The sequence below is a fragment of the Protobothrops mucrosquamatus genome, unplaced genomic scaffold (genome assembly GCF_001527695.2).
Source record: "Protobothrops mucrosquamatus isolate PMUCROS unplaced genomic scaffold, P.Mucros_1.0 scaffold533, whole genome shotgun sequence".
Lineage (NCBI taxonomy): Eukaryota > Metazoa > Chordata > Lepidosauria > Squamata > Viperidae > Protobothrops > Protobothrops mucrosquamatus.
In genome coordinates, this window is record NW_015386840.1 from 608748 (window position 1) to 623714 (window position 14967).

The 14967-nt window shown below is 38.4% G+C and overlaps 1 protein-coding gene across 5 annotated transcripts in view; it reads right to left on the bottom strand.

Annotated features, from left to right (window-relative positions):
* Positions 1 to 756: 756 nt before the first annotated feature.
* The window catches only part of SLC1A3 (solute carrier family 1 member 3), a 34289-nt gene continuing 20078 nt past the window's right edge, over positions 757 to 14967 (bottom strand). For 2 of the 5 annotated variants that reach the window (XM_015816952.1, XM_015816950.1), the window contains 7 exons: positions 8298 to 8502; positions 7203 to 7245; positions 5580 to 5875; positions 4339 to 4572; positions 3132 to 3326; positions 2333 to 2467; positions 757 to 961 (listed from right to left, as the gene is read on the bottom strand). In XM_015816952.1, the coding sequence (XP_015672438.1) occupies positions 757 to 961; positions 2333 to 2467; positions 3132 to 3326; positions 4339 to 4572; positions 5580 to 5875; positions 7203 to 7245; positions 8298 to 8502 (1313 nt within the window). The remainder of the gene's footprint in view (positions 962 to 2332; positions 2468 to 3131; positions 3327 to 4338; positions 4573 to 5579; positions 5876 to 7202; positions 7246 to 8297; positions 8503 to 14967) is intronic. The other 3 variants (XM_015816953.1, XM_015816951.1, XM_015816954.1) reach the window with 3 other exon arrangements.

Consider the following 14967-nt stretch of genomic DNA (forward strand, 5'->3'; position numbering starts at 1 on the left):
GAACATGTAGCATTTGAACAAATGAAGCCTCTTTCAGGATTTCTTCTGTTTTGCTGTTTCAGCTTATATTAAGTGAGATCACATTAACAGGATAAATATATATATATATATTTATATATATATATTCTTGAATAAGCTTGGTAATTTGATAAAACATTTATCACCCATTAAAATGTTGCATATCACTTTGTGTAATGCCTATTATTTTTTAATGGCACGTAGCTCTATATCACAGGTGCCAAGAATTTAGGATATTTTCACCAATTTTGAAAAATGTGCACTGATCCCATCATTATTTCTCCTGCACAAATTGTGCAGGCTTTTTCCAGCCAGATGTCCCACAGATGTAGTGGATTATGACTTCCAGAATTCTAACCAGCTGCTGCATGTTTCCTAAGAATTCTGGGAGTTGTAGTCTCACATCAGGAAGGTATCAGGCCAGAGAAAATATGTCTAGGTAAACACAACATGAAACATAACCATACTGTGCTTTGCTTTGTCCTCCTCTGGCTTTCCTTACTGGAAGGAACAAGGTGAGGCATATGGAGCAACAGCCTGCTGTTGTTGATTGCTCAAACCTAGTTATCACAAGGCAGAGGGGGCATGTCACACACTCTGTCTCTCATAATATCTAGTTCATCCTTAAACCTTTTTAGTGCTTTGAGAGTACAAGAAGAAATGAGGAACAAGAAGAAGGACCAAAGAAAGTGTACATTTTCCATAACTCTAGTTGCTTTGTCTCAACTTTTCTCTACCTTACATCTTGGTTTCACTGTCTAAGGGCTTTTCATTCTCATTCTCTTGTGAAATCAGCTGGTAAGGCTTCTTCATTTCATTCTCCTCTATCACAGAGTTACCCATTTCAGCATCCTTGTTCCGTAACTCATGGCGTGATAAGTGTTCGACAATTCCTGCACCAATGGAGTCTCCCAAAACGTTGGTAGTAGTACGAAGACGATCCCTAGGAAATACGTTCAATTTAAGTAAACCAGTCATTGTTTACCAACACAATGAAAGCTTCCACTAGAAGATATAACACAAGTCCACATTCTTTCATTAAAATTACATCTATAGTATAATAACATTTACTTCAATGTTTGCACAGAAGAAGATGTTACAGGACCAATGGGGAAATGTTACAGGACCGATGAAAAATAAATAAATAGTGAAACAAATTAAGAGCCATATTTAAAAATTAAATATCAGTTCCAAGAAGGAACAGCACATAGGTATTTTGTAACATTCATATTGTCTTTTGGGCCTCTTCCTTCTTGCACAAGGAGATTCAAACTAACTGGCCACAAGTTGCAGCATTTGAAAAGGTTCATTAAGAAACAAATAACAGGCAAATATCTGGTCTAATGAACAGAAGGACGAGGGGGGACATGATAGCAGTGTTCCAGTATCTCAGGGATTGCCACAAAGAAGAGGGTGTAAAGCTATTTTCCAAAGCACCTGAAGGGAAGACAGGAAGCAATGGATGGAAACTAACCAAAGAGAGAAGCAACCTAGAACTAAGGAGAAACTTCCTGACAGTTAGAACAATTAACCAGTGGAACAATCTGCCTCCAGAAGCTGTGAATGCTCCAACACTGGAAGTTTTTAAGAAGAGACTGGACAGCCATTTGTCTGAAATAGTACAGGGTTTCCTGCTTGAGCAGGGGGTTGGACTAGATGACCTCCAAGGTCCCTTCCAACTTTATTTTTTATTATTATTACTATTATTATTATTAAATAAGATTTGCATGTCAAAATACGGTGGCTGATAAGACTATTTGAATAATGCATCTTTTTAAAAACTACAGCTTGGAAGGTGATCAGATATGTTTCATATCTCCGTTCAAAAAAATCATCAATAGTGGCGAAAATCTGTAGCTTGGGTGTAGGATGAGGGTGAAGGTTTGTTCTCTGAGCTTGTGGGTTGGCTTCTGAATGTTTCATTACCAGGCTAAGTAACATCTTCAGTGGAGTTTAGGGGAATTTAAATTCATCACAAGACCTACTGACCATATGAAGCCCTTATAAACAGAAGAACACTGACACCGACATCCCCTGAACTCTACTGAAGATGTTACCTAGCCTGGTAATGAAACATTTGTAAGCCAACCCACAAGCTTGGAGAAGGAACCTTCACCCTCAAATCTTCATCAGTATCTTATTCTAGTCTTTTTATATAAGATGACAGTTTGACCTTTGTATGCAATTTGTATGCAATGTAATCAGGTATTGTTTCAAAGAGACCCAATACATTTCTTCAGGAAAGGAACTACAATGACTTATAAATTTAATTTTCACTAGTGTCTTTGATCTACTTCATTGGAAAGATACTCACAGAAACCAATCCACTGCAATGATAAGTGTTATGTCATCTGTAGGCAAACCAACAGAGGTTAACACAATCACCATTGTGACTAGGCCAGCTTGAGGAATTCCTGCTGCACCAATGCTGGCAGCTGTTGCGGTAATACTGTTACAAGGAAAGAGACAGAAAACCAGTTATACTGCCATTTTCATTTTTTAAAAAACATTTCCTTATATCATAAAACTCTTTCAGCTTTGAAGAAGTTGTTGGCTAGAAGTTCATGAATAGGGTTAGAATCAGTTGCTAATTTACATGATCAAAAACCTTTCCCTTTTCATTTCTTTTACAAGGAAATTTGATGCTTAAGTTAGATAAGCCATCCTCAACAGTGTATTCAGCTTCATGAGTTAGACCAGTCTTCCCAAACTGATATTTTCCAGATCTTAAATGTTCAGATTGTGATTTATAATCTGAAAAACACAATCCTTCCTTCCTTCCTTCCTTCCTTCCTTCCTTCCTTCCTTCCTTCCTTCCTTCCTTCCTTCCTTCCTTCCTTCCTTCCTTCCTTCCTTCCTTCTATATTACTCTAAAAACAATAACTAGCACAATAGGAAGAGGACTTGCGGTCTATATAGCAGTCTCAATCTGGATTAGATCTTGATATTGTAATTTGCATTGCAAACAATGTATTCATGATCTCCTACTTTATCATCCTCCTGTCCCCAGTGTGATCATGCATTCCACTCAGAAATGCCCCTCATTCCAACTTTTCTACCTTTGTTGTCTTGCATAGGTATACAAGGAAATGAATTTTGCACGATTTACAAACCTGATTGTGATAATTTGCCCAAAGTTTAGATCCATATTGTTAACCTGCGCAATGAAAATTGCAGCCAGGGCTTCATACAAAGCTGTCCCATCCATGTTAATAGTTGCACCCACAGGTAGTACAAATCTTGTAATGCGTTTGTCTACTCCATTGTTCTCTTCCAAACACTTAAAAGTGATAGGCAAAGTGGCAGAACTGAAACCAGATGGGGAGAAAAATAAAAGATACCATTACCATGTATGTATGTATGTATGTATGTATATATGTATGTATGAATGTGTATGTGTGCATGTGTATGTATACATACACGCACACACATACACAGTGAGAGAGAGAGTTGGTTCATATAGTTAAACTTCAGACAATGCTCAAAATTTGAGAGAATCTGCACCCAGAGTTTCCTGGGTGTATATTTTTGAAAGACCATACAGTACAGGTAGATCATGTGTGGTAACTGCACATTTTCAATGCCTTTCATTTCATTGAAGAACATGGTTGTCTAACTTGGAGACAGTACTAGACTAAAAGATATGTTTCAATACAAAGCAGTTTCAGATATTAATTTTCAAGATCAAGAATAATTAATGTGAAAGAGCTGTCCAATTAAAATATTTATTGGAATATGTAGTCAAATAATATAATGTGTATCATAATTTGGATAGTGTCTTATATTGTACTCTGAATGGTACATAGATTCAGATGAATGTCGCTATACACATATTGGAACAACATGTTAGGTGTAAAGTAAAACCTAAAGTAGAGTTGAAGAGTGACAGAAACCTAGGATAATGATAGAAACCTGGAATAATCACATCTTCTCTCAACCATTTGCAATAAAAACATCTGTATATACTCATGAACCAGCCTATCCATGAATAAGCTCTCAATTTTTTTAAACGAAATACCATGAACAATATTGCTATCTGTAGATAACACAATTGTGAAAGTTGAAATTCTTTAGGGCCAGCCTATCTGTGGGTGGCACATTTTTCATGTTATTTTAATTAAAACTTAACAATCTGCTTACAAGCAGATAGGCTTACACTCCAGTATATATGGGATAAACAGTATTTTAAAAATGCACTATATCTATAGATAAACTGAACCCAATTTGGGGGTGTGTGTGTATTTTGGGACCTATATGTATATGCAGTATATAACCAATAAAAACTCCTATATCCCAAGCTATTTGATTATGGAAGCCTACCTTGAGGAAGTTCCCAAAGCTGTGATGAGAGCTTGCAACAATCCTCCAATAAAGACCCAAGGATTTTTCCGAGTAATGAAGAAGTAGAGAAGTGGGAGAACAATAATTGCATGGATGAGCAAACCAATGATAACAGTAACTGTATACATGGCAAGCTGGCCTCCAATCACACCCATATCTTCCATCTCAACAATTTTTCCAGCGATTAGAAACAAAATACCAAATGGTGCATACCTGGAAAAAACAACAACAAAAAAGACAAAGAGAGGCAGAGAGAGAAATAGAAAGAGAGAGAGACAGACAGACAGACAGAGACAGGGAGAAAGATAAATGCATTGCTTTGTAACTATTCTATTAGTCTACTTTTGTGCAAAAATGTGTAATGTATCTTTATTCTCTTGCACTTGGAAATTCCTTGCTGTATTCTATAAAGACAGAGACTGTGACCCTAAATATATTGTCCCAGTATATTCTTGTTTATTATACTGTCTGGTGAACCTTTGGCTAAAAAGCTGTCTATGAACCAAAAGGGAAGCCTCTGCAAACACAAGAGAATTTATTTTTAACATATACTCTGCAAATTAATGGCAAACAAAGAAGAATGTGAAGATACCAATTCATTATCGACAGACTTTAATCATGGCTGGTGTGTTTTATTCCAAAATATGTATTTTTTACAAAATATATTTTTCATCACATTCTATTTGTGTAAAATATTATCTTGGTGCAATAATGAATTCTGAAGCCAGTTATGCAAGATCTTGTATACTATGACTGTAATTCAGTCTATGAATACTGAATTAAAGTAACTCTCTGCACAAATATAGGAACTAGGCCGTTTGTTAGTGATACTACGGATTACTTTTTAATCCAGAATTTATTTTAGCCTCAGAAATTGGCTTTGTGCCCAAGGCAGCACTAGAATTCATAATCTCCCAGTTTCTAGCCTGGTACCTTCAACACTACACCAAACTGGCTCTCAAGATTCATTTACATCACCACAAATGTCTATAGCCTTTGTTTGAAAACCTCCAGTGAAGAAGAAACCACTCCATGTAGTAACTTATTCCACTGATTGATTGTTGTTATTGTCAAGAAGTTCTTCCTAATGTCTAATCTGTATTGACCTCCTTGAATTTTCATCCCAGAAATTGTTAGAATAACCAAGAAGGAAGTTCAGTTTGGACCTTCAAGTAAAGAGTACTAAATTCAGGTAGTAGCACAGTGAATTTAGTACTTACCACATTATTAGAGCTACCAGTCGCATGATAGCCTCATTGAGACTGTCGAAGAACTCTCTCAATGCCCGACCTTGTTCCTTCATATTGCCAATCACTAATCCAAAACTGATGGAGAAGACAACCAGTCCAAGGGCATTCACTCCATTTACACCCCCTGGTACAGGGATTATCTCCTTCTTCATCTGAGTTAGGTTTTCCACAGCTTCTGTTACATTATTTATAATGCCAACAAGGACCGACGTTTCATTAGAATCATCATGTGTATGGTGAACACGCTCTTCATAGTTTGTTTTGAACTGTTAGAGATGGTGAGAAGGACAAATATTATATTCACGTGTTAGGAATTCTGGAACCTTATTTCTAACTGCTCAAATGCAATTATCAAAAGATTTATCTGACCTCCCGGGATGAAGACAGAAATAATCTAAATAAGGGGCGGGGAGGTGTCCTTGGTGCTCTCTGAGCCTGCTTGTTTTCTTGCAGACCTTTCATTACCCAAACTAGGTAACATCATCCGTGCTAATAAGGGGTGCAGTTTGCTGTCAGTTCTTTGGTTGGGCTGTTTACTGTCCGCTTCTTTGGCAGTTTCTTGATTGGGGTATTGTTTAGTTGATTGTTGGTCTGATGTTAACCTTGGAGTTAATCTATGCTGATCTGGATGCTGATTGCTGGAAGAGAGGTGCTTGGGTCTTTTTGTTCCCTTTTTGGTTGGTTGATTGTCTTTTTTGCATAGTCTATAGATGTTGTTAAAGTCTATGTGTCTATTGATGGCTAATTTGTCAGAGTACCAGGCGTCTAGAAATTCCCTGATATGGTCACATTTTCCCAATTGAAACTATGGTTAGATTTGTCTGTATGTTGTGAAATTAAAGGATTTTCATCATGTTAGTCTCTAATCTAAACACTGCTGGCTTCTAATATTATGTTGTATTTTTAATAATAACGAAGCACTTGTCTTCTCTACATCTATGGCTGCTGGAACATCAGCAATAACCATAGGAGCATTTTTATACTTTTAATAAGTCAGTGATCTGTGCAGAAGAGCAACTGAAAAATCTAATCCCAGTTGGGTCATAAAGCTATGCCCAGATAATAGAGCCTCAAAGAATCCATCCTATAGAAGCTGTAGGTCAGTGATGGCAAACCTTTTAGAGACTGAGTGCCCCAAAACCGCCCCTGCCCACCCCGCCTGCCTGCAGGGCCACCCACCACTGGCCAGGTGATCCAGCAGCGCCATGGCGGCCATGCCCTCTGCCCGTGCCCCGCAGCATCATCTGCATGCGATGGGGCGCGAGGGCAGAGTCTTGTCCCTGCTGCTTGGCTGCCATGTCCTTGGTTGCACTGCTCCACATGGGCCACGCCCGGGGGCGACTCTCCTCCTGCTGGTGAGGACGGGGCCATGGGGGTAGGCAGGGCTGGGGCAATGGCGTGCATGTCCACAGAGAGGGCTCTGAGTGCCCCCTCTGGCACATGTGCCATAGGTTCGCCAGCACTGCTATAAGTGCTTCTCACTGGGAGACAATTAAGAATATTCCCTGCATCATAAACTTGGTCTTTGTGTAATCCCAATTGAATCTGGACATGTAATATACCCACATATAGGAAGGGATTCAATTTTTTTACCTGTTTGAAGCAGGCTTCTACAAGATTTGGAGGAAACATGTTTCTGTAAAGAAGAAAAAAAATAATATTTGCCTATTAGCCATAATTTGTCATCCTATCTAGATCACACTAAAGGACAATCAATTTATTTTTTTCAGTATACCTTTAAACACAAAGTATAATCTAAAACCACATTTTATGCGGTGGTTACTGGTAGCAGAAACGTGGTCAGTAGAAGTGTTTTCTGGCCATATACAGGCAGGCCCAGAAAACAATGGAAGAGCTTTGAGGCACTTGCCAGGTATCTTAACGGTGTCAGCTGCTTCACAATCAGATTTGCTTCTTTGTAAGCAAAGTGGTTCCTCAAATGATTTGCATACCCTGAATCAAATTATGCTATTCTCATGTAATTGAAATTTTTCTCACCAGTTAAATCTCTCACCAACACACATATTCAGCGAAGTTTTTCCTTCATTCAGAATATAATAAACAAGAACACCAATGTTCTGATTTTTAAGATAGCGTCTCTCTAAATGATGACTTATATTCCCAATGTCAACCATCCCCAATGAAATTGGAATGACACCTTATAGGAATCAGTAACGGCCCTAATTGGCTTTAGAATGAGAGACTAACAAGAAATCTTAGTCCTACTTAAACCTTGTAGACCATCCCAGAAGACAGTTCCATACTATTGTCAAAAAAAACCCACCCAAACTTGCCCATAAATTCACCCAGTCTTGCTCAGCTTGATGGTGAGCTATACTTACTTTGTATAAGTGTGCAAAGCCTTTGCAAACTGTGGCTCTCGGGTTTCCCAAAAATGCAAAGTACTGCCCACAGCCACAAAAGATTGTTCAGCTATGATCTGTGGCTATCCAGCTACTTTTGGACTATATTTCAGAATTATTTCCAAGTTGACGATGCCACCTTGGTGTTCCATCACATCACTCATTTCCTTAGCTTTACATTATCACACATGAAGCATCTTTTTTGATTTAGTTAATAGCTTTCCTTCAGGAAGGCCCTCCTACAATTCACACTAACCACACTGCAATAAGAGGGCTGTAATCTAACACACTTGAAGGAGCCAAGTTGCAGGAAAATGCTGCCTACCTGATTAAGTCCAGAAAGGCATCCGCAGCTGTCACTCGGACAATCTTGCCTTCTCTGTGCATTTTTTCCTTTGACCCTTTCCCAGGATGGATGATGACTACCATGATTATCCCAATCAGGACAGCTATAATTGTGGTACTCATGTAATACACCACTGCTCGAAGACCCATTTTCCCAGATGCCTTACTGTCCAAGGCCGACACTCCTAACACAAAGGATGTACAAAGGTAAAGTTAGAGGCATACATCTCAGAAATTTAATCTTCTTTGCAGAGGAAAGTCCTCTTTATCTGGCCCAACTTCAAAGGACTGGGAGGAACAACCACCCTGAAATTCCTTATTAATTATACCCATAAAGATAGTCCTTGCTTAACAACCAGTTGCTTAGTGACTGTTTGAGATTATGACCAATCTCTTCAGAACTGCTTGTAACCCAATTCCGGAGTTCAAATGGCTGCACAGAAAAACATACACCTTACAGTCACATGATCAAATTTGGGATGCTTGGTAACTGGCTCACATTTGCGGCTATTTGTAGCATTCTGCAGTCATATGACTATGATTTTTGGTGGATTTTGCCGGTTTCCAGCATTTACTTCCAGTTTCCAGCACAAAAAAAAAAAAAGCCCATTGAAGAAAACAATGGTCCTCGCTTAATGACTGCCACATTAAAATTGACTATGTTTATATGGTGACCCACTTAACAACCATGACAACATATGAATGTCATTCTGGGCTCAATTATGGTCTTATGTCAAGGACTACTTGTGTGATGTTTTAAAATTTTATCTTTTTTTTATGATTGCCTCTAGGCGAGTGGCATATATGTTTACTAAATAAACAAACAAATAGGGCTTTGAGAAGGCACAGAATATATATCTACCTTACTGTGATAAATTCTATTATATTTCAATTTTAGCTATAGCAATTAATTCTACCTTTAGCATTTCACATGTAACTATTCTGCACAAATATGCCCGTTCTTTTTTGGTAATGGATTTCCCATTTTAATTCTTTAATTCATATTCATTTATTATTCATTCAATTATGTATTTCTTGCATTAATACCTTACTGTTCTTTTAAATAATTAACAGAGATGAACCTGGGCACACCCTCATCTTATCCTCAAAATAACCATCTTGTTAGATAGATTGGGCTGAAATAAATGTCTGCCCAATCCAGTAATATAACTACTATATCATGTTGGCTAACGTGTAAATGGCTACTCAGGCAATTATGTGTGAGGGATGGTGTCCATGGAGGGTGATATGGTGTGATGGACTACAAAGAAGCGGCAATTTCCCAGGAAGGAGTGAGCACATTCCAAGAAGGGGGATAAGATAAGAGGCAACACAGCCCTGATGTCAAGCCCCAAACCAAGAATCACACATGGTGATTTTTCCAAGCTGAGTTCTTTATTGTTTCATACCTATAGACAAAATCTTGCTAGACTGAGCAGTCAACTATCTGTATCTACAATATATTCCACAATGTGAACTGTTGGGGACGGGATGTTTCCACCTCTTTCTCTCACACATAATATCTGAGCAGTGTTGCTTACTCCCCTGGAATGCACCCTTCCCCTCCTAGGCAATCCACCTCCATGTTAAAGTCTATCACACTGGAGCTGGATAGGAGATAGAGGAAGAAAGTTGGAATAGCTACTCTTTAGAATATCCCAGAGTATATCCATTGGGTTATTATTATTATTATTTATTGAATTTATATCCCGCCCTTCTCCTTGCGGACTCAGGGCGGCTGACAATCAATTAAAAATACACCAATAAAAATTACAAAATTAAAATTAGTTAAGAAGAAATATTTAAATATTGTCTAATTAAAATATGATTAAAACCCCTCTAAAAATTGCCCTAGGCCAGTCCCGCTTGCTGGAATAGCCATGTCTTAAGGGCGCGGTGGAAGGAAGGGAGATCAGGGATCACCNATCTCTGGGGGCAGCTCATTCCAGAGGGTGGGAGCTCCCACAGAGAAGGCCCTCCCCCTTGGGGTCGCCAGCCGGCACTGTCTGGCCGACGGCACCCTGAGGAGACCCACCCTGTGGGAGCGTACAGGCCGATGGGAGGTAATCTGTGGCAGAAGGCGGTCTCGAAGGTATCCCGGTCCGCTGCCATGGAGCGCCTTGAGAGTAATAAAGGTTTGAGAGTAATAAAGGTTTAGTCTGGCAAGATTCTGTTTATTGTGTGTAATCCAATAAAGAGGTGACTTTTGGCTGGACTGTTGCATATTGGGCTGGACTTGAAACTACCGGTATGTGACAAACACAGCCCTGCAAAGCTGAACAAACTGCAAACAACCTTTGCAATATACATTCATTCAGAGAAATACCATCTGTGTGATTAACAATAATAAATTTCAGTCTAAACTCAAGGGAAAGTAGGCTAGGCTGTATACCCATAAAGAAGGGCACATATCCTTACCTAAGTTTTCTTTTAAGCATGTATGCCTTACAGTCTGGCATGCAGACTGATTGAATCAGAAACACTGCACTGTCCCAAAGGCAAGGGGTGGAATATAGTTTTTAATTACAATAAACAAAACAAAAACAAAAGCAAAATGTACCCTTGATTAATCCAAGTTGTGACATTTTAGATACAAATAAAGCCAAACAAGCTTTGTTAGAATTAGTCTTCAAATTACATCCGTAATGGAGCCTGCCCATCACAGAGGTAACTCATGATGATTTTATGACCTTTTTTGAGTCAGTTGTTAAGCGAATGCTGTGGTTGTTAAATGCACCCATGGTTTGCTATGGCAGGTTTTGCTGTAAACTGGAAGTAAATACCAGTTTTTGGCAAAACTGTCCTAAAATATGGTCACATGACTGTGGGATGCCACAAACAGCTGTAAACATGGCCCACTTGCTGAGTGCCCAAAGTGAAGTCACATGACCATGGCGGGGATGAACCATTGGAGCTTCGAATCTGGGTCGTACTATAAATACTGTTCTGGTAGGTCTGTCAAAACTTCAAGTGGTCACTAGGTGACTGGTTGTAAGTTGAAGACTATCTTTTAAGACAGTCTTAGGGCAAATCTGAGGAAGTAACCGGTCTGTCTGTTCCTTTCCATTTCAGAATCTGTCACTTGTATCATGATCACTCAACTTTACTCCATTCCCCAATGTCAAATTTGGCAAACTATCTCTGACTTCTCAGAGATTATTTTCTTCAGGCTTAAATGTACTTTTGCCTTTTGCTGTAACTTCCCACAGTCCTTGATGTTGACGCAAGGTTGCACAGTTGGAATAGCCCAGGTTTTTTTTCAACCTTGGAAAGTTTAAGATGTGTGGACTTCAACTGCCAGAATTCTCCAACCAGTTTTGCTAGCTGGGGAATTCTGGGAGCTGAAGTCCACACATCTTAAAATTGCTGAGGTTCAGAAATACTGGAATAGCCTATTCAAAACACACACACACACACACACACACAAACAAACAAACCCTGAGGCCCTTTCTCTTAGAGCTGCATCCCATTTCTACTTTCAACTTTGCAAGCGCAAAGTAACACAATATTTCTAGATATCCAAGTCAGTGGCACATTTCCTGTTCTTCACATCTGCCAGAGTAGGACCCTACTGTGTGGGCTGTTTAGATACCACTTTAACTCTTTGCATTATTCCATCTTTTGCTCATGATATTGGAATGCACCACACAATATGTTTTTTGAAGAGAAACTAAGGGAGTAATTTATCTTCTTTATGTGTGCTAAGCAGAGCAGGAGGTAAGGACTAGCAGGGATTCACAGCAAGCCATAGAACGGTGATTAGTAACAGCTGACAGCCTTGAACCGAGTCTCTTTCTCTTGGGTTGCCTCATTGTAATACCAGAGCACAAAGAACTAACTGTCCCAATGCCAAGAATCTGTAAACGAAAGCGCACAGAAATAGCAGCCCAAAATTTTTCAGTAACTAAAGGCAGCCAATACCTGCTTGCTAGAGACCCGAAGAGACCATCCTTTGATGGATGTGACACTTAAATTAACCTGCTTTCCTATAAAAGCATTTTCTCATATCATTAAATGGCTTAAAATGGCCTTTTCTGGTAGCTGGGATATGAGTTGGGTGAGGATATTTGAAAGTAAATGATGTATAATCAAAGCCCATCAGCTTCTGAAAAAAGGACGTTTACTTGATGATTGTCCCTAATGTTGAAGTAGTACAGTGAAATACTGTGATTTAATTAGAAGGAAGTCCATCAAAGTAATTTCCCAAGCCAACCAGACTTCTTGAAGCATAGCAAATTAGCAGGAAAGCCAACTTTTTTTTTTTTTTTTGGTCTGAGGTAATACATCTGCAACATTTTTCCAATCTGTTACAATAATAATAAGATTTAAATCTGCTTAAAAGATTAACACGTTAATTTGGCTAGGAAACACCATTCCTTTCCTCCCAATTTATCCAACCACAGATATGGTAAATGATCAGATGTCATAAAGCAGGGGCGTCAAACTGCCGGCCTGGGGGCTGGATGCGTCATGGCGAAACCACGCCCATCCCATTGCCGGCAATGGGAAAAAAGTCGCGATACGTCGCAACATGTCACATGACGATGCGAGTTTGACACCCCTGTCATAAAGTGTCTTTTATTTAAATAATGATTTTCTTAATTGCTCCATACATATTAGCCCTCCAGTGGCTTCATATGCAGGGCTAAACCATGGTTTATTAATGCTTTGTAACTATGCCACAACTAGCTGAATTCAGATATTGTTCTCTAGACCAATATTTCTCAAAATTTGGTGAGCTTCAGGAATTTCCCAGGCAGTATGCCAAGTTTGAAATATACCATTCTAAGCTAATCTAAATAAAACACTGCTCCAGGTTGATAAAAAAAAAGTATCAAGAACTTCCAAATTCATCAGAGTTAGGAAAGGGCCACATGTTTGTATTATTTTTTAAAAAGCCCTTTCTTCAGAACTCAAGTTTTAAAATTATTTAAGAATATCCCCACCAATTCATCTGTTTTTGCCCGTTGCAATTTTGACAACTGGAAAGTGGTAGCCCAGTGGGCTAGTAGGCACTTCTCACTAGAGTTAGGATAAGAACAAACATTTTAAGACATGTTATGCTCCCTCTGATTGGCTATATAAATACTGACTTCCTGTCCCTAAGTTTATATAGTTTGGTGAGATGATCATGTGCTTCTACAACTTATATATAGTCATTGAAGCTAAATTTATTTCCAATTTTCCAAATTTGCTACATTTGAAAGTGGTAGCAAAATGAAGAACTTATTTTAGTTTACAGGCCGAGGAGAGCCTATTCAAATCTTATTTATTATTAAATGGGCTCAAAATATTCAAGAACCGATTTCATTGGATACATGGGAAACAATTTGGGTTAGAAATGTGAAATTTACTCAAGCTCAAAATTTAAAAGAAAATTTTTATAAAATGTTTTATAGGTGGCATTTGGATCCTCAAAAATTGTCGTGCATGTATCCTAATTTACAACCCAAGTGTTGGAGATGTGGAAATTTAGATGCAACTTATTTTCATATTTGGTGGACATGTAGGGAAATAAAAGCATTATGGATTAAAATTTGGTGGAATATTCAAAATGTTTTTAAGAAAAAGATAAAGTTTACACCGCAGATATTTTTGTTAGGTATTATGGAAGATTTGGATGTTAAAGAAATGAATTTGATGTTGAATCTTATAATAGCTGCAAGATTACTGGTAGCTCAATATTGGAAGACGGATCGTTTGCCTACTATAGAAGAATGGTCGCTTAAAGTGTCAAATTTAGCAGAAATTGCCAAGAATTCAGAATAAATATGGGACTAAAAAGTTCCATTTGGTTTTTGAGTAAATTTTAGAGTATTATTATTGTTGTTAATATTTTATAATAGTTTATTTTTTCTGTTATTTTTAATTATTACTATGATATTAGTATTTGTTTATTATTGTGTTTAATTTTAATTTACTTAAATTTATGTAAAAAGGGAGTTAAAGTGTTTTATAGATTTGGTAATTTAATAGTTGGTTAATGTTATTTAGATTATGATTATTATTTGTTAACCCTGTGAATAGCTCTGGGAAGTGGGGTGGGTGGGGGGGTTTGCGGGTGGGATGGGGGAAAAATATTGTAACCTTTATAAAACTTTTAATAAAAAAAAATCTTATTTATTATTTCATCCTTCCAAATTTAGGGAAGAACGATCAACAGTGATGATGATAATGGCACAAGAAAGTTGGAGACGAGAATGGAAGGCAAGCAGTGAGATGCATTCCAGAGAAACATGAGCCATTCCTCTGTAAGAAGGCAAAGGGTTACAGGGTCAAATGCAAACCAGATCTCCAGGTTCACAGTTAGGCACTATGTTTTGACCTCTGGAAAGACAGGTCAGTGTTTATAGCCTTAGTGGAATTCCTGGCTTAAGGCAGCAAAAGAAAAGTCAGACCAGGCAGCTAGACAACATGGAGAAGGAAGTTTAAGTGCATAATGGCACAATGTCCTAAGCTTGCCATATGTGCCTGTTTCTGGAGAACAACAGTGAAAGAGGCCTATCACCCTGCCATTCTATCTGTAAGCTTCCTAAATGCATCCATGACACAGAATGCAAGACAGAAGACTGGATTAAATGGGTCCTTGACCTGATCCAGCAAGACTCTGCTGATCTTAGATTGCTATGGCTACACAGAATGGGGAAGAA